The 22,502-nt window shown below is 45.2% G+C and overlaps 1 protein-coding gene across 1 annotated transcript in view; it reads right to left on the bottom strand.

Annotated features, from left to right (window-relative positions):
* The window catches only part of LOC120046866 (integrin alpha-9-like), a 165,730-nt gene that overhangs the window by 5,686 nt on the left and 137,542 nt on the right, over positions 1-22,502 (bottom strand). The window contains exons 20-27 of the mRNA XM_038992441.1: positions 19,958-20,037; positions 16,700-16,783; positions 15,400-15,508; positions 14,679-14,786; positions 12,643-12,768; positions 12,156-12,275; positions 10,554-10,649; positions 4,438-4,557 (exon numbers count right to left, since the gene is read on the bottom strand). Coding sequence (XP_038848369.1) covers positions 4,438-4,557; positions 10,554-10,649; positions 12,156-12,275; positions 12,643-12,768; positions 14,679-14,786; positions 15,400-15,508; positions 16,700-16,783; positions 19,958-20,037 — 843 coding nt within the window. The remainder of the gene's footprint in view (positions 1-4,437; positions 4,558-10,553; positions 10,650-12,155; positions 12,276-12,642; positions 12,769-14,678; positions 14,787-15,399; positions 15,509-16,699; positions 16,784-19,957; positions 20,038-22,502) is intronic.

Below are 22,502 nucleotides of genomic sequence, written 5' to 3'. Positions count from 1 at the left end.
ATCAAAGTCCTACTTTATTTGCGAGTGCTGACTGTCTCTTTCTTTAGAACTGTAGCACTGTCACAGACTAAACAATAGGTTCAGAGATGCTCAATACAAATGGCCCAATGTGAATAGTTGTTTACAAGTTAATGCGTTAGCTTGGGGCAAACATGTTCCTCTGACAATACGCCAAACGTCATTAGACAATCGTGGTGTCATTACACATTACCACAACACTGTTGGGTTCTGAGAATATGAAATATAGTTCTTCATGTCACTGAGGGAGAGAGGGTAATGTATAACGTTTACATTATGTCAAGATATGTTATTGTTAGCCATCAGGGATCCTCTGGGAGGAGAAGAGACACGGTCTGGTACCAGTCACCATGACAGCTGTGAGTTGGGGAGGAGTGAGCACTTTGGGGCAGAGGTCAGGTCAGATAAAGTGAGGAAAAACAGATATCACTAAGGTGCTGTCTAGCAACAGAGACACATTGGCTGTTCAGGTGTGTAGGAGGAGACTCAGCCTAGGAGAAAGGGTTAAATATCAGTGCTGGTGTGAATGTTTTTTTGTCAGTTCAGCTGTTCGACCCTCTGGGATGAATGAACTTGGTTTGAGCTTTAATAGTGTCGAGTTCTTACTCTGATATTAGAACCTAACAACACAAACTACAGCAATTAAAGATAGTGGCGTTAAGTGGTGAGGAAAGATTAGAGATAGTTATGAGAGAAGAAATGGGCTATAGTCTAACAACCAGTTAGAGGGGAGGTGTTCTAGGCTATAGTCTAATGACCAGTTACAGTAGAGGGGAGGTGTTCTAGGCTATAGTCTAACAACCAGTTACAGTAGAGGGGAGGTGTTCTAGGCTATAGTCTAACAACCAGTTACAGTAGAGGGGAGGTGTTCTAGGCTATAGTCTAACAACCAGTTACAGTAGAGGGGAGGTGTTCTAGGCTGTAGTCTAATGACCAGTTACAGTAGAGGGGAGGTGTTCTAGGCTATAGTCTAACAACCAGTTACAGTAGAGGGGAGGTGTTCTAGGCTGTAGTCTAATGACCAGTTACAGTAGAGTGGAGGTGTTCTAGGCTGTAGTCTAATGACCAGTTACAGTAGAGGGGAGGTGTTCTAGGCTATAGTCTAATGACCAGTTACAGTAGAGGGGAGGTGTTCTAGGCTATAGTCTAACGACCAGTTAGAGTGGAGGTGTTCTAGGCTGTAGTCTAATGACCAGTTACAGTAGAGGGGAGGTGTTCTAGGCTGTAGTCTAATGACCAGTTACAGTAGAGGGGAGGTGTTCTAGGCTATAGTCTAATGACCAGTTACAGTAGAGGGGAGGTGTTCTAGGCTGTAGTCTAATGACCAGTTAGAGTGGAGGTGTTCTAGGCTGTAGTCTAATGACCAGTTACAATAGAGGGGAGGTGTTCTAGGCTATAGTCTAACAACCAGTTACAGTAGAGGGGAGGTGTTCTGGGCTATAGTCTAATGACCAGTTACAGTAGAAGGGAGGTGTTCTAGGCTATAGTCTAACAACCAGTTACAGTAGAGTGGAGGTGTTCTAGGCTGTAGTCTAATGACCAGTTACAGTAGAGGGGAGGTGTTCTAGGCTATAGTCTAATGACCAGTTACAGTAGAGGGGAGGTGTTCTAGGCTATAGTCTAACGACCAGTTAGAGTGGAGGTGTTCTAGGCTGTAGTCTAATGACCAGTTACAGTAGAGGGGAGGTGTTCTAGGCTGTAGTCTAATGACCAGTTAGAGTGGAGGTGTTCTAGGCTGTAGTCTAATGACCAGTTACAATAGAGGGGAGGTGTTCTAGGCTGTAGTCTAATGACCAGTTACAATAGAGGGGAGGTGTTCTAGGCTATAGTCTAATGACCAGTTACAGTAGAGGGGAGGTGTTCTAGGCTATAGTCTAACAACCAGTTACAGTAGAGGGGAGGTGTTCTAGGCTATAGTCTAACAACCAGTTACAGTAGAGTGGAGGTGTTCTAGGCTGTAGTCTAATGACCAGTTACAGTAGAGGGGAGGTGTTCTAGGCTATAGTCTAATGACCAGTTACAGTAGAGGGGAGGTGTTCTAGGCTATAGTCTAACAACCAGTTACAGTAGAGGGGAGGTGTTCTAGGCTATAGTCTAACAACCAGTTACAGTAGAGTGGAGGTGTTCTAGGCTGTAGTCTAATGACCAGTTACAGTAGAGGGGAGGTGTTCTAGGCTATAGTCTAATGACCAGTTACAGTAGAGGGGAGGTGTTCTAGGCTATAGTCTAACGACCAGTTAGAGTGGAGGTGTTCTAGGCTGTAGTCTAATGACCAGTTACAGTAGAGGGGAGGTGTTCTAGGCTGTAGTCTAATGACCAGTTAGAGTGGAGGTGTTCTAGGCTGTAGTCTAATGACCAGTTACAATAGAGGGGAGGTGTTCTAGGCTATAGTCTAATGACCAGTTACAGTAGAGGGGAGGTGTTCTAGGCTATAGTCTAACAACCAGTTACAGTAGAGGGGAGGTGTTCTAGGCTATAGTCTAATGACCAGTTACAGTAGAAGGGAGGTGTTCTAGGCTATAGTCTAACAACCAGTTACAGTAGAGGGGAAGTGTTCTAGGTTATAGTCTGACCAGTTACAGTAGAGGTGAGGTGTTCTAGGCTATAGTCTACCGACCAGTTACAGTAGAGGGGAGGTGTTCTAGGCCATAGTCTAATGACCAGTTACAGTAGAGGGGAGGTGTTCTAGGCTATAGTCTAATGACCAGTTACAGTAGAGGGGAGGTGTTCTAGGCTATAGTCTAATGACCAGTTACAGTAGAGGGGAGGTGTTCTAGGCTGTAGTCTAATGACCAGTTACAGTAGAGGGGAAGTGTTCTAGGTTATAGTCTAATGACCAGTTACAGTAGAAGGGAGGTGTTCTAGGCTATAGTCTAACAACCAGTTACAGTAGAGGGGAGGTGTTCTAGGCTATAGTCTAACGACCAGTTAGAGTGGAGGTGTTCTAGGCTGTAGTCTAATGACCAGTTACAGTAGAGGGGAGGTGTTCTAGGCTATAGTCTAACGACCAGTTACAGTAGAGGGGAGGTGTTCTAGGCTATAGTCTAACGACCAGTTAGAGTGGAGGTGTTCTAGGCTATAGTCTAACAACCAGTTACAGTAGAGGGGAGGTGTTCTAGGCTATAGTCTAACGACCAGTTAGAGTGGAGGTGTTCTAGGCTATAGTCTAACGACCAGTTAGAGTGGAGGTGTTCTAGGCTGTAGTCTAATGACCAGTTACAGTAGAGGGGAGGTGTTCTAGGCTATAGTCTAACGACCAGTTACAGTAGAGGGGAGGTGTTCTAGGCTATAGTCTAATGACCAGTTACAGTAGAGGGGAGGTGTTCTAGGCTATAGTCTAACGACCAGTTACAGTAGAGGGGAGGTGTTCTAGGCTATAGTCTAACGACCAGTTACAGTAGAGGGGAGGTGTTCTAGGCTATAGTCTAACGACCAGTTAGAGTGGAGGTGTTCTAGGCTATAGTCTAATGACCAGTTACAGTAGAGGGGAGGTGTTCTAGGCTATAGTCTAACAACCAGTTACAGTAGAGGGGAGGTGTTCTAGGCTATAGTCTAATGACCAGTTACAGTAGAGGGGAGGTGTTCTAGGCTGTAGTCTAATGACCAGTTACAGTAGAGGGGAGGTGTTCTAGGCTGTAGTCTAACGACCAGTTAGAGTGGAGGTGTTCTAGGCTGTAGTCTAATGACCAGTTACAGTAGAGGGGAGGTGTTCTAGGCTATAGTCTAATGACCAGTTACAGTAGAGGGGAGGTGTTTTAGGCTATAGTCTAACGACCAGTTAGAGTGGAGGTGTTCTAGGCTGTAGTCTAATGACCAGTTACAATAGAGGGGAGGTGTTCTAGGCTATAGTCTAATGACCAGTTAGAGTGGAGGTGTTCTAGGCTGTAGTCTAATGACCAGTTACAGTAGAGGGGAGGTGTTCTAGGCTATAGTCTAATGACCAGTTAGAGTGGAGGTGTTCTAGGCTGTAGTCTAATGACCAGTTACAGTAGAGGGGAGGTGTTCTAGGCTATAGTCTAATGACCAGTTACAGTAGAGGGGAGGTGTTCTAGGCTATAGTCTAACGACCAGTTAGAGTGGAGGTGTTCTAGGCTATAGTCTAACGACCAGTTAGAGTGGAGGTGTTCTAGGCTGTAGTCTAATGACCAGTTACAGTAGAGGGGAGGTGTTCTAGGCTATAGTCTAATGACCAGTTACAGTAGAGGGGAGGTGTTCTAGGCTATAGTCTAATGACCAGTTACAGTAGAGGGGAGGTGTTCTAGGCTATAGTCTAATGACCAGTTACAGTAGAGGGGAGGTGTTCTAGGCTATAGTCTACCAACAATATGAGGAACAAAAACATGGACATCCCAATAACAAGGAAATGACATGGTATAGTCCACACTATTTGCTGTTGTGTGTGTGTGGTGTGTGTGCTACCTTCCAGAGCAGCACAGCCAGCAGTAGGAAGATGAGTATTCCCACCAGTAGGCTCATGGCAATGATCCAACCAACAACATAGCCTCTTGGCTCCTGGCTGTGGAGTGCCTCGAACACCAGCTGAAACACAATGGTAATACAGTCAAACGTAGCCTCAAACACGGAAACACCTAGATACACACAGCCAACCACACAGCCCCTTGGCTCGTGGCTGTGGAGCACCTGGAACACCAGCTAAAAGAACAAGTTTACAGTCAAACACAAATATTTACACCAACACATTTAAAATAGTCTAAATTATTTCTGAGATATCAATCAAATGTATTTATAAAGCCCTTTTTACATCAGCCGATGTCACAAAGTGCTATACAGAAACCCAGCCTAAAACCCCAAACATCAAGCAATGCAGATGTAGGAGTACGGTGACTAAGAAAAACTCCCTAGAAAGGCAGGAACCTAGGAAGAAACCTAGAGAGGAACCAGGCTCTGAGGGGTGGCCAGTCCTCTTCTGGCTGTGCTGGGTGGAGATTATAACAGTACATGGCTAAGAGGTTCAAACGTTCATAGATGACCAGCAGGGTCAAATAATAATAATCACAGTGGTTGTAGAGGGTGCAACAGGTCAGCACCTCAGGAGTAACTATCAGTTGGCTTTTCACAGCCGATCATTCAGATTTAGAAATAGCAGGTTCGGTAGAGAAAGATAGAGTTGAAAACTGGGGACAAGGTAGCACGGTGAACAGGTCAGGGTTCCATATCCGCAGGCAGAACAGTTGAAACTGGAGCAGCAGCACGTCCGGTGAACAGGTCAGGGTTCCATATCCGCAGGCAGAACAGTTGAAACTGGAGCAGCAGCACGTCCGGTGAATAGGTCAGGGTTCCATAGCCGCAGGCAGAACAGTTGAAACTGGAGCAGCAGCACGTCCGGTGAACAGGTCAGGGTTCCATAGCCGCAGGCAGAACAGTTGAAACTGGAGCAGCAGCACGGCCAGGTGGACAGCAAGGAGTCATCAGGCCAGGTAGTTCTGAGGCATGGTCCTAGGGTATTACGCATACCTACTACTATCCTACATTTCCAGAGCAATGCAGTTGTGAAAGACTGGAAATTCAAGGTAACAGCTGGAACACAAGATTCCATTGGAAACAGAGACATTCACACAGATTCACATCTAGGATTACATTCAAACAGTTTGATACAGACTCAGAAAAAAAAGGCTCACATTCAAACACACTTTGATACAGACACACTCAAACCATGTCAGTGAGGAAAACAGAACAAGAGCACAGGATTTATATGACCTCAACGTCCTGAACACACACACACACACACACACGAAGATCAGCAAGGACCTTAGCCCTCCGAGCCATGGACTGTTCCCCCCGTTACCATCTAGAAGGCAGGGAAAGTACAGGTGCATCAAAGCTGGGACCGAGAGACTGGGAAACGGCTACTATCTCCAGACTGAAAAACGGCTACTATCTCCAAACTGAGAAACGGCTACTATCTCCAGACTGAAAAACGGCTACTATCTCCAAACTGAGAAACGGCTACTATCTCCAGACTGAGAAACGGCTACTATCTCCAGACTGAGAAACGGCTACTATCTCCAAACTGAGAAACGGCTACTATCTCCAGACTGAGAAACGGCTACTATCTCCAGACTGAGAAACGGCTACTATCTCCAAACTGAAAAACAGCTACCATCTCCAGACTGAAAAACGGCTACCATCTCCAAACTGAGAAACGGCTACTATCTCCAGACTGAAAAACGGCTACTATCGCCAGACTGAGAAACGGCTACTATCTCCAGACTGAGAAACGGCTACTATCTCCAGACTGAGAAACGGCTACTATCTCCAGACTGAGAAACGGCTACTATCTCCAGACTGAGAAACGGCTACTATCTCCAGACTGGTTAACAGGTTCTCTCCCCAGGCTGGTAAACAGCTTCGATCTATGTCTGTTAACCATACACATTTGAAATGTATAGTTATTTCATTGTACATGTGAACACATTTCAAAACATGAATTAAATCATTCCAACTATTGCAACATCATTCTAATCTTATATGGTCACAGATAATATTGACAGTGTAAATGAAATGAGATTTCAAAATATTACATGAGAGTACTGTATAGTAAGCTCATAGTAAGTTCATTTATGAACCAACAGGCAGTCTGATCTCTTGCATGCTTCCCATGACATTAGTTCACAATGACCCACTAAATGATCAAATCAAAGTTTATTGGTCGCGTACACACTTTTGCAGATGCTATCGCAGGTGCAGCGAAATGCTTATGTTTCTAGGTCCAACAGTGTAACTCTGAAAAATCCTTAATGGATTTAACCCTTCATAATGTACTGTAAGATAAGCTAAGTACTGATAAGATACACTAAGTACTGTAAAATAAGCAAAGTACTGTAAGTACTATAAACTAAGCTGAGTACTGTAAGATAAGCTAAGTACTGTAAGTACTGTAATATAAGTACTATAAGTACTGAAAGCTAAGTACTGTTAAATAAGCTAAGTACTGTAAGTACTATAATATAAGCTGAGTACTGTGATATAAGCTAAATACTGTTAGATAAGCTAAGTACTGTAAGTACTATAAGTACTGTAAGATAAGCTAAGTACTGTCAGATACAACACTCCTTCCGTGGCCTCCAACTGCTTTTAAATGCTAGTAAAACTAGCAGTGCATGCTAAAGTGCATGCTCTTCAACCGATTGCAGCCCGCACCCTGCCGCCCGACTAGCATCACTACTCTGGACGGTCCTGACCTAGAATATGTGGACAACTACAAATACCTAGGTGTCTGGTTAGACTGTAAACTCTCCTTTCAGACTCACATTAAGCATCTCCAATCCCAAATTAAATCTAGAATCGGCTTCCTTTTTCGCAACAAAGCCTCTTTCACTCATGCCGCCAAACATACCCTCGTAAATCTGACTATCCTACCTATCCTTGACTTTGGCGATGTCATTTGCAAAATAGCCCCCAACACTCAGCAAACTGGATGTAGTCTATTACAGTGCCATCCGTTTTGTCACCAAAGCCCGATATACTACCCACCACTGCGACCTGTATGCTCTCGTTGGCTGGCCCTCACTACATATCCGTCTCCAAACCCACTGGCTCCAGGTCTTTGCTAGGTAAAGCCCCACCTTATCTCAGCTCACTGGTCACCATAGCAACACCCAACCATAGGACGCGCTCCAGCAGGTAAATTGCACTGGTCACCCCCAAAGCCAACACTTTCTTCGGCCGTCTTTCCTTCCAGTTCTCTGCTGCCAATGACTGGAACAAATTGCAAAAATCACTGAAGCTGGAGTCTCATATCTCCCTTTCTAACTTTAAGCATCAGCTGTCAGAGCAGCTTACTGATCACTGTACACAGCCAATCTGTAAATAGCACACCCATCTACCTCATCCCCATATTATTACTTACCCTCTTGCTCTTTTGCACCCCAGTATCTCTAATTGGACATCATCATCTGCACATCTATCACTCCAGTATTAATGCTAAATTGTAATTATTTCACCTCTGTGGCCTATTTATTGCCTTACCTCCCTACTGTTCTACATTTGCACACACTGTACATAGATTTTTATTTTCTATTGTGTTATTGACTGTACGTTTGTTTATGTGTAACTCTGTGTTCTTGTTTTTGTCGCACTGCTTTGCTTTATCTTGGTCAGGTCGCAGTTGTAAATGAGAACTTTTTCTCAACTGGCCTACCTGGTTAAATAAAGGAGAAATACATTTTTTAAATAAAAGATAAGCTAAGTCCTGTAAGTACTGTACGCTAAGTACTGTAAAATAAGCTAAGTACTGTAATATAAGCTAAGTACTGTAAGATAATCTAAGAACTGTCAGATAAGCTAAGTACTGTAAGTACTGTAAGATAAGCAAAGTACTGTATGTACTGTAAGCTAAACACTGTAAGATGAGCTAAGTAATGTAAGTACTATAAGTACTGTGAGATAAGCTAAGTACTGTAAGTACTGTAAGCTAAGCACTGTAAGTACGGTACAATGAGCTAAGTATCGTAAGCTAAGTACTGTAAATAGGTACTGCAAGTAATGTAAGATAAGCTTTGTACTGTAAGCTAAGCAAAGGGTGGCAGGTAGCCTACTGGTTAGAGCGTTGGGCCAGTAACCGAAAGGTTGGTGGATCGAATCCCTGAGCTGACAAGGTAAAAATCAGTTGTTCTGCCCCTGAACAAGGCAGTTGACCCACTGCTACTAGGCCATCATTGTGAATAAGAATTTGTTCTTAACTGTCTTTAGTTAAATAAAAGGTTAAAAAAAGTACTGTAAGTACTTTCAATTCTGATGCAGGTCTGTCTGGGTTTGTGACAGATCTGGGTTCAAATACTATTTGAAATATATAAAAAAAAATACTTGATCTGTGCTTGATTGAGCTTGCCTGGCTCAATAGAATAGTCCCAAAATTGCAAAGCCCGCCCATCTGGCAGGCTAGAGTAAACTCTCACAGTATTGAAGAAACATCTCAAATATTATTATTTGTACTCAGTTCTGTGGGTCTGGGTCGTGGGTCTGGGCTGGAAATCCCTCCTAAGACAGGCGCCCACAATAACACAGCATTCCAATATGGTGCCTAGCAAAAAGGAATATGGAAGAATTACACCTCTTCAAACTGTAACATGTTTAGTTAAGAGTGCCCGTGTGCATTGGAAGCATACAGTATGTTACATTCTGATCCGTTGTCTGACTGACTGACTCCAGCTGAGTTTATGCTGAGCTATCAATATTGAACAAATGTTTACGGGTACTAAAACGGAAGGAACCATTTCAATCGAGTCAATGAGCTCATAACTCATAGAGTAGATTATTTTTATTCTCCTATCATTTACCACATTTACCAGGGCCTGTTTGCATGACACAAGGGATAAACTATATCTCATCAGCTGTTGATAAGTAGCAGGCTGGGAATCAAATCAAATTGTATTTGTCACATACACATGGTTAGCAGATGTTAATGCGAGTGTAGCGAAATGCTTGTGCTTCTAGTTCCGACAATGCAGTAATAACCAACGAGTAATCTAACCTAACAATTTCACAACAGCTCCCTTATACACACAAGTGTAAAGGGATGAAGAATATGTACATAAAGATATATGAATGAGTGATGGTACAGAACGGCATAGGCAAGATGCAGTAGATGGTATCGAGTACAGTATATACATATGAGATGAGTGTTGAAAGAGAGCCGCGTCACAAACCAAGGCTGCCGCACACCAAATCTTTCTCTAGGGACATCAGAGCTGCTGAGGGACCAGGGCTACTGAATTCACTAAAATCTCTAGTGGTTTGTGGTAGTGAACTGACCAGACACTCAGGGGGGTGGCAGGTGTTGCTGGGGGAAATTAAAGTGGTCACTAAGTGCTGGGAGAGCAATTGTGAATGGACACATTCACAGTATCGTCTGATTCAGCGGCTGAAGCTAGCCAAGCTCTTCTTGGGGCCTGGGGGTCGAGCAGCGAGCTGGGGGCCTAGAGGTCAGGAGACGCAGCAGCGCGGTGGGGCCTAAGTCAGGAGATGGAGCTGCGAGCTGGGGTCTGGAGGTCATCACCGTAATCAGCTGAGAGGATCGAGGATAAGGGGATGCAGAGTGCTCATCACTTCATTCCACTGCTCCACAGGCTCATCCAATCACTCCACACAGAGGCTTGCCCTGTGTGTGTGTGTGTGTGTGTGTGTGTGTGTGTGTGTGTGTGTGTGTGTGTGTGTGTGTGTGTGTGTGTGTGTGTGTGTGTGTGTGTGTGTGTGTGTGTGTGTGTGTGTGATACCCTGCTGTCTCTGAGGAGACCTTGTCCTTGAGGACCACAGCTGAGGACCCCCAAATACAACCCTGCCTCACCCCCATGACATCCAGGTTGATCTGGCTTCCTGCCTCCAGCTGCTCCCCAGGCTTCAATTTCCACTAGATTCAGCTTCTAGATTCAACCCTCAGGAACATCACAGAAATAAACTGGCTGTTAGAATGTCTCACTGACATCATGATGTGTCTACTGCATGCTGAAACTGATCCAACACACTGATTGACTCATATATTCAGCGCTTTGCAGGAGTAAGAGTGATATACTTACTGAAGTGTCTTCTGATAGCCCCTGCGGTACCTCTATGGCCCTCCCGTCCACTCTCACATTACCCCTAGTCACGAACTGGATCAGCGACGAGCTGTCCTGTAGGTAGGTGGTGTGTGTGTGAGAGAGAGAGAGAGAAGGGGGGGATTCATACTTCCTTCAGATCCATACTGTAATAAACATTATTAGCCTAAGTAAAACATAAAAATATACTAAACATGTAACAACCAGGTAACAACCAGGTACCAGCCAGGTACCAGGTAACAACACTAGCGTTCAAAAGTTTGGGGTCACTTAGAGATTTCCTTGTTTTACATTAAAACATACATGCAATTAGTTGCAAAATGAATAGGAAATATAGTCAAGACGTTCACAAGGTTATAAATAATGATTTTAAATTGAAATAATAATTGAGTCCTTCAAACTTTGCTATTGTCAAAGAATCCTCCAATTACAGCCTTGCAGACCTTTGGCATTCTAGTTGTCAATTTGTTGAGGTAATCTGAAGAGATTTCACCCCATGCTTCCTGAAGCACCTCCCACAAGTTGGATTAGCTTGATGGGCACTGCTTACGTACCATACGGTCAAGCTGCTCCCACAACAGCTCAATAGGGTTGAGATCCGCTGACTGTCCTGGCCACTCCATTATAGACAGAATTCCAGCTTCTTCCCTAACTAGTTATTGCATAGATTGGAGCTGTGCTTTGGGTCATTGTCCTGTTGTAGGAGGAAATTGGCTCCAATTAAGCGCCGTCCACAGGGTATGGCGTTGCAAAATGGAGTGATAGCCTTCCTTCTTCAAGATCCCTTTGACCCTGTACAAATCTTCCACATTACCACCAACTCATTTCTTCTGGGTCTCACAAATGTTCCTCTTTGTGATCCGAACAACTCAAACTTAGATTTGTCTGTCCATAATATTTTTTCCCAATTTTCCTATGTCCAGTGTCTGTGTCCTTTTGCCCATCTTAATCTTTTCTTTTTATTGGCCAGTCTGAATATGGCTGTTTCTTTGCAACTCTGACTAGAAGGCCAGCATCCCGGAGTTGCCTCTTCACTGTTGACATTGAGACTGGTGTTTTGTGGGTACTATTTAATTAAGCTGCCAGTTGAAGACTTGTGAGGTGTCGGTTTCTCAAACTAGACACTATAATGTACTTGTCCTCTTGCTCAGTTGTGCACCGGGGCCTCCCACTCCTCTTTCTATTCTGGTTACAGCCAGTTTGCGCTGTTCTGTGAAGGGAGTAGTACACAGCATTGTACGAGCTCTTCAGTTTCTTGGCAATTTCTCGCATGGAATAGCCTTAATTTCTCAGAACAAGAATAGACTGACGAGTTTCAGAAGAAAGTTCTTTGTTTCTGGCCATTTTGAGCCTGTTCGAACCCACAAATGCTCCAGATACTGAACTAGTTTTATTGCTTTAATCAGAACAGTTTTTAGCTGTGCTAATATAATTGCAAAAGGGTTTTCTAATGATCAATTGGCCTTTTAAAATGATAAACTTGGATTAGCTAACACAACGTGCCATTGGAACACAGAAGTGCTGATAATGGGCAAACTTTTGAACGGTAGTGTATGTAACAACTAATATCCATGTACTTACCCTCTTCAGTATCTCTGTGTTTAGTAGAAGTTTCACATCTATACTGACAACTTCCTCTTTGGACTGGGAGCCCAGAGTACATGAGATGGTTAAACATGCTCTCCCTGGTCGGTCACAGTCCTGTTAGAGAGAAGGGGGGATGAGAGAGAAGAGAGAGACAGAGAATGAGGGAAAGCGAGAGAGAGAAAGAAAGAGAGAGAAAGATGGGGGGGGGGGAGAGGGGGGAGAGAAAGAGATTGAGAGAGAAAGAAGGAAAGACAGAGCGAGATGAACAGATGCTACACAACACACACATGATACATCTCCAAGGGAAACACTTTCACTGAACCTAAAAGTCCACAGACTGGGACAGTTCAGGTGTGTGTGTGTGTGTTCATGGGTGCATGTACACGCCTCTCTCTCTCTGTGCCTGTGCTGTGTGTGTTCATGGGTGTGTGAGTGTATAGACTCTCTCTCTTTTGGTCTCTCTCTCTCTCTGTTTATTCACCAGGACCCTGCGTCCAGACTTGGTGAAGAAGGCAAAGATGGTGTGGAAGATACTCTCTCTGTCCTGGGGGATGGAACAGGGCTTGGGGTTCCTGTGAGGGGTGCAGTTTCCTCGCCCCTCCGCCACCTGGGGAGACAGAGGAAGAGGAGGAGGAAGATGAGAAAGGGCAGGGAGGATGGGAAGAGGTGGATGGGAGGAGTGGGAGGGAGGAGGAGGATGGGAAGAGGAGGATGGGAGGAGGAGGATGGGAGTTGGAAAGATAAATATCTCAGGAATGTTCAACAACACATTCTACAGGTGAGTAGAGGACTCTCCTGAGAGAGACCAATCATTTTACTATTAAGACCCACTGATATATTTCTCAGAATTTTTAAGGTTTCACAATTTGTTTTTTACTTGTTTTAAGCACGGGCACAACTTTCACTCGGGACAACACGTCGCCCCCATATTCTGAAATTGCATTTTTGTCCCTCACAGTTTTATCATAGGAATGTGATACAAAACGAGGCAATAATGTGTTTTAGGACCATGCTGACGCCGCCGAGCCGTCGGGTAGGATGTTTAGAGTGTTTATATATACACAATACCAGTCAAAAGTTTGAACACACCTACTCATTCAAGGGTTTTTCTTTATTTTTACTATTTTCTACATTGTATAATAATAGTGAAGACACCAAAACTATGACATAACACATTTGAAATAATGTAGTAACCAAAAAAGTGTTAAACAATATATATTTTATATTCGACAACAAATATTTTATATTTGAGATTCACCATCTTTGTTGCTTCAATCCACAGCCTGAGAAAGTCAGGACTGCGTCCCAAATTGTACACTACTCCCTATATTGGGCACTACTTTTGCCTGTGTGTGTGTGTCTGTGTCTGTGTTTGTGTGTGTGTGAGAGAGAGAGACCAAGAGAAAGAGAGCGAGAGAGAGTGTGTGAGAGAGAGAAAGAAAGATAGTTGACCCTCATAACAACTGCACCCTGCTATTAGCTGATTTATGGTACATGAAACATGTCATTTCTGGCATCATTGTGTAGCCCACCACTTGGTACCAGGTTGTTACCAATTACTGTTTAACTCCTTTATATCCATTGTTAACAGATTCCAAGTGAATACCATACAAATGGGGAATAGTGCACTCCTTTTGACCAGGGCCCCAGTTTCATATCTCAGTGACTCCAGATCTACGTTGGGGATGTTATAGAATAGTAGCATGCTCCGCAGGTGTCCCATTCCCCCAGTCCCCCATTCGTTCCGTGCAAGCTCTCTGATCCCTCCAAGTAATTCCAGATGTGGGGATGCAGGGTGGGATACGGTCTGATGTCCCTACAGTCTCTGCTCCAATCCTCCCATTCAAACAGTCAACACAATTATAAGGTTGAGCTCCCCCTGATCTACCTATATGAAAGGAGCGGTGCAGAGGTTATGAAAACAAAGCACCTACCGGGGGTGACTAAATGAGCAACTGTTGTTGTGAAACTAAATGGTCACGCAGCCAGTAGTAGCTGTATCAACACTTCTTTCCCATTTATCAAAAAAAATCATCAAATAGTGCCTCGCACTGTTCTAACAGGTCCTGTGTTCCATGACCAGAGACATAGATAAACAAGAAGGCCATTTTAACTGTATTAAAGTGTTTGCCAATGTGGATCCACAGCACTCAGCTATGAAGGAAAACAAGAGCGATAGACTTCAGTTGCATAAAGGCAACAAAGAATGTGGATGTGTGTAGGTGGATAAACCCCTAAACAACGCCAGAGGTACTGACGTTTGGGTGAATGGGTGGAAAGTGTGGATAGACTGCTGTTGGACATATGGACAGGGAAATAATGTGCTATCATTGGTCTCCCCTCAGAGCCTGGTTCCTGTCTAGATATCTTCCTTCTAGGATGTTTTTCCTGGCTCTTTGAGGTCTAGGCCGGGTTAATGTAAAAGCACCTGATGACAACTGCTAATGTAAAAAGGACCTTATAAATGAATCTGATTGATTGACTTTGATTCATAAACTGCTGTTGGAAGGTTCCCACCTGTGTGTCCATGATGTGGAACATGTCGGCCCCATTGCCAGCCAGTCGGTTTGGGATCCTGATGTCCACTATGGAGCCAGGTAACCTGCTGGGCCCGTTGTTGATCACCTGGAAGACGATGAAAGAGGTGGAGAGAAATATTAGGGAGAGAAAGATGGTGAAGGGTAGAGAGAAATAGAAGGTCAGGGGTAAGAGAGGTAGAGGATTGAGGTAAGAGAGAATGTGGGGGGGTAGAAAGAAAGAGAAAGGTGGATGAGAGACAGGGATAGAGAGAGAATAGAGTGAGAGAGTAGTGTGAGAGCGCGAAAGAGAGAGAAGTGAGAGAGAGAGAGAGAGAGAGAGAAGTGAGAGAGAGGGAGAGAGAGAGAGAGAGAGAGAGAGAGAGAGAGAGAGAGAGAGAGAGAGAGAGAGAGAGAGAGAGAGAGAGAGAGAGCGATAGAGAGAGAGAGAGCGAGCGATAGAGAGAGAGAGAGCGAGCGATAGAGAGAGAGAGAGCGATAGAGAGAGAGAGAGAGAGAGAGAGAGAGAGAGAGAGAGATAGAGAGAGAGAGAGAGAGAGAGAGTAGTGCGAGAGAGAGAGCGATAGAGAGATATGTTTACAAGGAGCCAAAATAATATGCTGCATGTTTTGACGAGGTAGATGAGGTAGAGCTACTGGTACAGTCATATCAATATAATTGACTTGAATGGGGATTTCCGGATGTACATGTGTCACCAATACCTGAAAGGTGAAGTTTAGAGGCTGGAAGTTACATTCCTTGTCCTCCAGCTGGATGAAGCGAGAGGCATCGATGGAGTTCCCATACAGAAAGGATGTTGGAGTCACTAAACTGTAGACAGATAGAAAGTGATATGGTATTGCACAGCCCCAACAGATTCATGCCAAGATCATTATTTTAGGATATCAAATCAAATGTATAACATGTTTTTGTAGGTCTGTATGTTTTATAGATCAATTTACTGTTAGAGAGACTGATTAAAGACTGGTGTGTCCCCAGATGTTTTCTTCAAGTCCTGTGGTAGAGGAAAGCTGTCATGTTCTGTGAGAATAGTAGCCTGACGACTCACACTCATTTCTTCCACTGCTCTATCAATCGCTACATACTTTAGTCTGAGCCATCATTGAAGTCGTTTTTGGTGAGTAGGGGCACGAGGGGCGTTGTACAAAACAAAGTCATCAGCGATTGGATTGTCTCTAACCAATCAATTAGAGTATCAAAGCCAATGACGAAGGAAAGATCTACAATCTGATAAAACACCTCAGCTACAGCTCTACTCTGCTGTCTGATAATGCTGTCTGATGTCTGATAATGTAGCTCAGCTCTGTCAGGTGTCTTTCATCTGTCAAGAGGCTTAGAACAGAGGTGGAGAGACCAGGCAGGGCGAGTCCAGACAGGGCGAGTCCAAACAGGGCGAGTCCAAGCAGGGCGAGTCCAGGCAGGGCGAGTCCAGGCAGGGCGAGTCCAGGCAGGGTGAGTCCAAGCAGGGCGAGTCCAGGCAGGGCGAGTCCAGGCAGGGCGAGTCCAAGCAGGGGGAGTCCAAGCAGGGAGAGTCCAGGCAAGGAAAGATCAGGGAAGTAGAGACCGGGCAAGGAGAGACCAGGCAAGGAGAGACCAAGTAAGGAGAGACCAGGCAAGGAGAGACCAAGTAAGGAGAGACCAGGCAAGGAGAGACCAAGTAAGGAGAGACCAGGCAGACTCATAAACTTCCAGAGACACTGAGCGTTAGTTTTGACTTTCATCGTAATGTGACCGTTTGTATTAATCATGATACAGTTCAAATAAAAAGCAACTGTCTCTCAGCTTGATTCTAGCCAACCATCTTAGCATCCTGTCCATGCTGCTTGATAATGTATATTTGAATAATATATGGTGTTGTCTAGTGACTTCATCTGATAGCGTGTGTATTACAGCAAGTCTACAATAAGTGTGTATTACAGTATGTCTACAGTAAGTGTGTATTACAGTATGTCTACAGTAAGTGTGTATTGCAGACAAAGTAAAGATGTGTTGTCCTCTTACCCAGTGATAGCTGTGTCCACCTCATGGACCAGTGGGATAGACAGATCCAACTTGTTGTCCAACAGGCTATGCTCAGGGTTGGCACTATAATGAGAAAACAATAGGAGGCAATTAACAAATAGTTCATATAGTAGATAATAATACATTAACTATGCCAATTTACAGAATAGTGATTTAAGTACAAAGCTGTGTCTTCTCTACAGCAACATGAAAGAGAAAGTTAAATCTTAAAAAGGTCTTCATCATTTTTCCACTGCTAACTCCCATACAAATCTGGCTACTTGGAATTATTCCCCTCTCCCAATCTTTTTGACAGGAGACCCCTCCCAGCAGTCTAATGTGATGGCAGACCCCTCCCAGCAGTCTAATGTGATGGCAGACCCCTCCCAGCAGTCTAATGTGACGGCAGACCACTCCCAGCAGTCTAATGTGATGGCAGACCCCTCCCAGCAGTCTAATGTGACGGCAGACCACTCCCAGCAGTCTAATGTGACGGCAGACCACTCCCAGCAGTCTAATGTGATGGCAGACCCCTCCCAGCAGTCTAATGTGACGGCAGACCACTCCCAGCAGTCTAATGTGATGGCAGACCCCTCCCAGCAGTCTAATGTGACGGCAGACCACACCCAGCAGTCTAATGTGACGGCAGACCACTCCCAGCAGTCTAATGTGACGGCAGACCACTCCCAGCAGTCTAATGTGATGGCAGACCCCTCCCAGCAGTCTAATGTGACGGCAGACCCCTCCCAGCAGTCTAATGTGACGGCAGACCACTCCCAGCAGTCTAATGTGACGGCAGACCACTCCCAGCAGTCTAATGTGACGGCAGACCCCTCCCAGCAGTCTAATGTGACGGCAGACCCCTCCCAGCAGTCTAATGTGACGGCAGACCACTCCCAGCAGTCTAATGTGACGGCAGACCCCTCCCAGCAGTCTAATGTGATGGCAGACCACTCCCAGCAGTCTAATGTGATGGCAGACCCCTCCCAGCAGTCTAATGTGACGGCAGACCCCTCCCAGCAGTCTAATGTGATGGCAGACCACTCCCAGCAGTCTAATGTGACGGCAGACCACTCCCAGCAGTCTAATGTGACGGCAGACCACTCCCAGCAGTCTAATGTGACGGCAGACCACTCCCAGCAGTCTAATGTGACGGCAGACCACTCCCAGCAGTCTAATGTGACGGCAGACCACTCCCAGCAGTCTAATGTGACGGCAGACCCCTCCCAGCAGTCTAATGTGACGGCAGACCACTCCCAGCAGTCTAATGTGACGGCAGACCACACCCAGCAGTCTAATGTGACGGCAGACCACTCCCAGCAGTCTAATGTGACGGCAGACCACTCCCAGCAGTCTAATGTGACGGCAGACCACTCCCAGCAGTCTAATGTGACGGCAGACCACTCCCAGCAGTCTAATGTGACGGCAGACCACTCCCAGCAGTCTAATGTGACGGCAGACCCCTCCCAGCAGTCTAATGTGATGGCAGACCCCTCCCAGCAGTCTAATACCCTGACTACACCGCTCGCGTTGCAAAATAAATGTAGATATCTATATTATTCAATTATTGGCACACTGCTCGTGCGCGCCAATGAGCGTCTGATTTGCCAAGGGCTAAAATAGAAGTCTGTTCTATTTGTGATGCAGATCGCGCTGCAAGTCCTGCCTCTCCCATCTCCTCATTGGTTTATAGAAGCAGGTACCCACGTGCCATCTCCTCATTGGTTATACCCACGTGGGTGATTGAAAGACGAACTGTGTTGTCGGTCGTCGTGGTAATACTATGAAAGTTGAGATGCCAATCACCATATAAGATCAAAGAAGAAAAAGCCTGGAAGGAGGAGAGATGACTAGAAACGATTCGGTTGACCGTTTTATGTGTGGATTAATTGTCGGAGTAGAGGACCTTGTGCATTTCATAACAACTCAATGTTTATATCCAAGGACAAATTAGCTTGCAACAGCTAGCTAGCTAAATAGGGCAAATTAGGTGGCAAGTGCACGCTAGCTAGCTAAATTGCCATAAATGTTTAATGCTTTTCGACCTGTCCCCAAATTAATGTAATTGGTTCAGAGTTTGTTTTGATATTTAAACCTGCGTGTCGTGATTGCGTTTGGTGTAGGGGGACAAAATACATTTATGCACGATGGCGCACGTGCGCAGCCGGTTTGGGTTCCGTGTAATGTGACGGCAGACCCCTCCCAGCAGTCTAACGTGACGGCAGACCCCTCCCAGCAGTCTAACGTGACGGCAGACCCCTCCCAGCAGTCTAATGTGACGGCAGACCACTCCCAGCAGTCTAATGTGACGGCAGACCCCTCCCAGCAGTCTAATGTGATGGCAGACCACTCCCAGCAGTCTAATGTGATGGCAGACCCCTCCCAGCAGTCTAACGTGACGGCAGACCCCTCCCAGCAGTCTAACGTGACGGCAGACCCCTCCCAGCAGTCTAATGTGACGGCAGACCACTCCCAGCAGTCTAATGTGACGGCAGACCCCTCCCAGCAGTCTAATGTGATGGCAGACCACTCCCAGCAGTCTAACGTGACGGCAGACCCCTCCCAGCAGTCTAATGTGACGGCAGACCACTCCCAGCAGTCTAATGTGATGGCAGACCACTCCCAGCAGTCTAATGTGACGGCAGACCACTCCCAGCAGTCTAATGTGACGGCAGACCACTCCCAGCAGTCTAATGTGACGGCAGACCCCTCCCAGCAGTCTAATGTGACGGCAGACCCCTCCCAGCAGTCTAATGTGACGGCAGACCCCTTCCCAGTCTTGTGTGACGGCAGACCCCTTCGCAGTCTTGTGTGACGACAGACCCCTCCCAGTCTTGTGTGACAGCAGCCCCCTCCCAGTTTTATGTGACAGAAGCCTACTGCCTGGCTGCCAAAACTAACTGCTCTCTGCTCAGTGGCAAACATACAAGACATGCACTTCCAGTGGCTAGACAATGATGTCAGTTGTGTCCAAGGCAAATGCAATTACAGACGATAATGTGAGCAAACAGAATCGACTTCCACTCGACTCTGAGTACCTGACATGATTGGAAAGGGTACCAATCAAACCTGTAATTGTGTGGATGACTTTTAATCTGAGTACCTAACATGATTATCAAAGCGTACAAATTAAAGGTAGATATTTGACCAGTCTATGTAGTGTGTATACATCTTCTCATTACCAACAAATGGTCTGGGTTTAGGCTTACCTTGCACTAAAACATTGCCTTGTATTAAATTTATAACGTCACAACGTACCTTTTTGCATGAACTAAAAACTGCAATGTCTCATTTTCCCCTGAAAGCCGACTTGTGTCGAAGATCACTGCAAGATGATACTGAGGAAAGACAAGGAAAGAGGAGGAGTGTTGGGGAAAGAGGAGGAGTGTTGGGGAAAGAGGAGGAGTGTTGGGGAAAGAGGAGGAGTGTTGGGGAAAGAGGAGGAGTGTTGGGGAAAGCTTTTAGTTAAATAACATGATGTACATCAAGTACCTGTCAAAATCATTTGTTTGCACCATAGTACTCTTCAAGCTCATCATTAAGCTGGAGGCCTTGGGTCTCAACCCCGCCCTGTGCAATTGGGTCCTGGACTTTCTGACGGGCCGCCCCCAGGTGGTGAAGGTAGGAAACAACATCTCCACTTCGCTGACCCTCAACACTGGGGCCCCACAAGGGTGAGTGCTCAACCCCCTCCTGTACTCCCTGTTCACCCATGACTGTGTGGCCATACACGCCTCCAACTCTATCACCAAGTTTGCAGACGACACAACAGTAGTGGGCTTGATTACCAACAATGACGAGACAGCCTACAGGGAGGAGGTGAGGGCACTCGGAGTGTGGTGTCAGGAAAACAACCTCTCCCTCAACGTCAACAAAACAAAGGAGATGATCGTGGACTTCAGGAAACAGTAGAGGGAGCACCCCCCTATCCACATCAAAGGGACAGTAGTGGACAAGATTGAAGGTTTTAAGTACCTCGGCGTACACATCACAGACAAACTGAACCTCAGGAGGCTGAAGAAATGTGGCTTGTCACCTAAAACCCTGACAAACTTTTACAGATGCACAATCGAGAGCATCCTGTCGAGCTGGTACGGCAACTGCACCGCCCTCAACCGCAAGGCTCTCCAAAGGGTGGTGCGGTCTGCACAACGCATCACTGGGGGCAAACTACCTGCCCTCCAAGACACCTACAGCACTACACACCTACATGTCACAGGAAGGCCAAAAAGATCATTGACAACAACCATCCGGCACTGCCTGTTCACCCCGCTACCATCCAGAAGGCGAGTTCAGTACAGGTGCATCAAAGATGGGACCGAGAGACTGAAAAACAGCTTCTATCTCAAGGCCATCAGACTGCTAAACAGCAATCACTAACTCAGAGAGACTGCTGCCTACATAGAGACTCATATCACCGGCCACTTTAATAAATGGATCACTAGTCACTTTAAACAATGCCACTTTAATAATGTTAACATATCTCACATTACTCATCTCATATGTACCTTATATCATCTATTGCACCATGCCTATGCCGCTCATCCATATATGTACATATTCTTATTCCTCCCTTTAGATTTGTTTGTATTAGGTAGTTGTTGGGGAATTCTTAGATTACTTGTTAGATATTACTGCACTGTCGGAACTAGAAGCACAAGCATTTCAATAAACTCGCATTAACATCTGCTAAGCATGTGTATGTGACCAAGAAAATGTGATTTAATTTGTGCCATTCAGAGGGTGAATGAGCAAGACAAAAGATTTAAGTGCCTTTGAACGGGGTATGGTAGTAGGTGCCACGAGCACCGGTTTGAGAGTGCCAAGAACTGCAACGCTGCTGGGTTTTTCACGCTCAACAGTTTCCTGTGTGTATCAAGAATGGACCACCACCCAAAGGACATCCAGCCAACTTAACACAACTGTTGGAAATATTGGAGTCGACATGGGCCAGCATCCTTGTGGAACACTTTCGACACCTTGTAGAGTCCATCCCCCAACAAGTTGAGGTTGTTCTGCGGGCAAAAGGGGGTGCAACTCAATATTAGGAAGGTGTTCCTTATGTTTTGTCCACTCAGTGTAAATGTAGAAACAACAAAACATGTAATATATATATAAACATTCTGCCAGGACCGTTAGGAGCCATACCTTAATCATATATTTATAAACATTCTGCCAGGACCGTTAGGAGCCATACCTTAATCATATATTTATAAACATTCTGCCAGGACCGTTAGGAGCCATACCGTAATCATATATTTATAAATATTCTGCCAGGACCGTTAGGAGCCATACCTTAATCATATATTTATAAACATTCTGCCATGACCGTTAGGAGCCATACCTTAATCATATATTTATAAACATTCTGCCAGGACCGTTAGGAGCCATACCTTAATCATATATTTATAAACATTCTGCCAGGACCGTTAGGAGCCATACCTTAATCATATATTTATAAACATTCTGCCAGGACCGTTAGGAGCCATACCTTAATCATATATTTATAAACATTCTGCCATGACCGTTAGGAGCCATACCTTAATCATATATTTATAAACATTCTGCCAGGACCGTTAGGAGCCATACCGTAATCATATATTTATAAACATTCTACCAGGACCGTTAGGAGCCATACCTTAATCATATATTTATAAACATTCTGCCAGGACCGTTAGGAGCCATACCTTAATCATATATTTAGAAACATTCTGCCAGGACCGTTAGGAGCCATACCTTAATCATATATTTAGAAACATTCTGCCATGACCGTTAGGAGCCATACCTTAATCATATATTTAGA

This window comes from Salvelinus namaycush, chromosome 4 (assembly GCF_016432855.1).
Source record: "Salvelinus namaycush isolate Seneca chromosome 4, SaNama_1.0, whole genome shotgun sequence".
Taxonomy (NCBI): domain Eukaryota; kingdom Metazoa; phylum Chordata; class Actinopteri; order Salmoniformes; family Salmonidae; genus Salvelinus; species Salvelinus namaycush.
The sequence above is the reverse complement of the archived record's forward strand: the minus strand, read 5'-3'. Positions and strand labels throughout refer to the sequence as shown.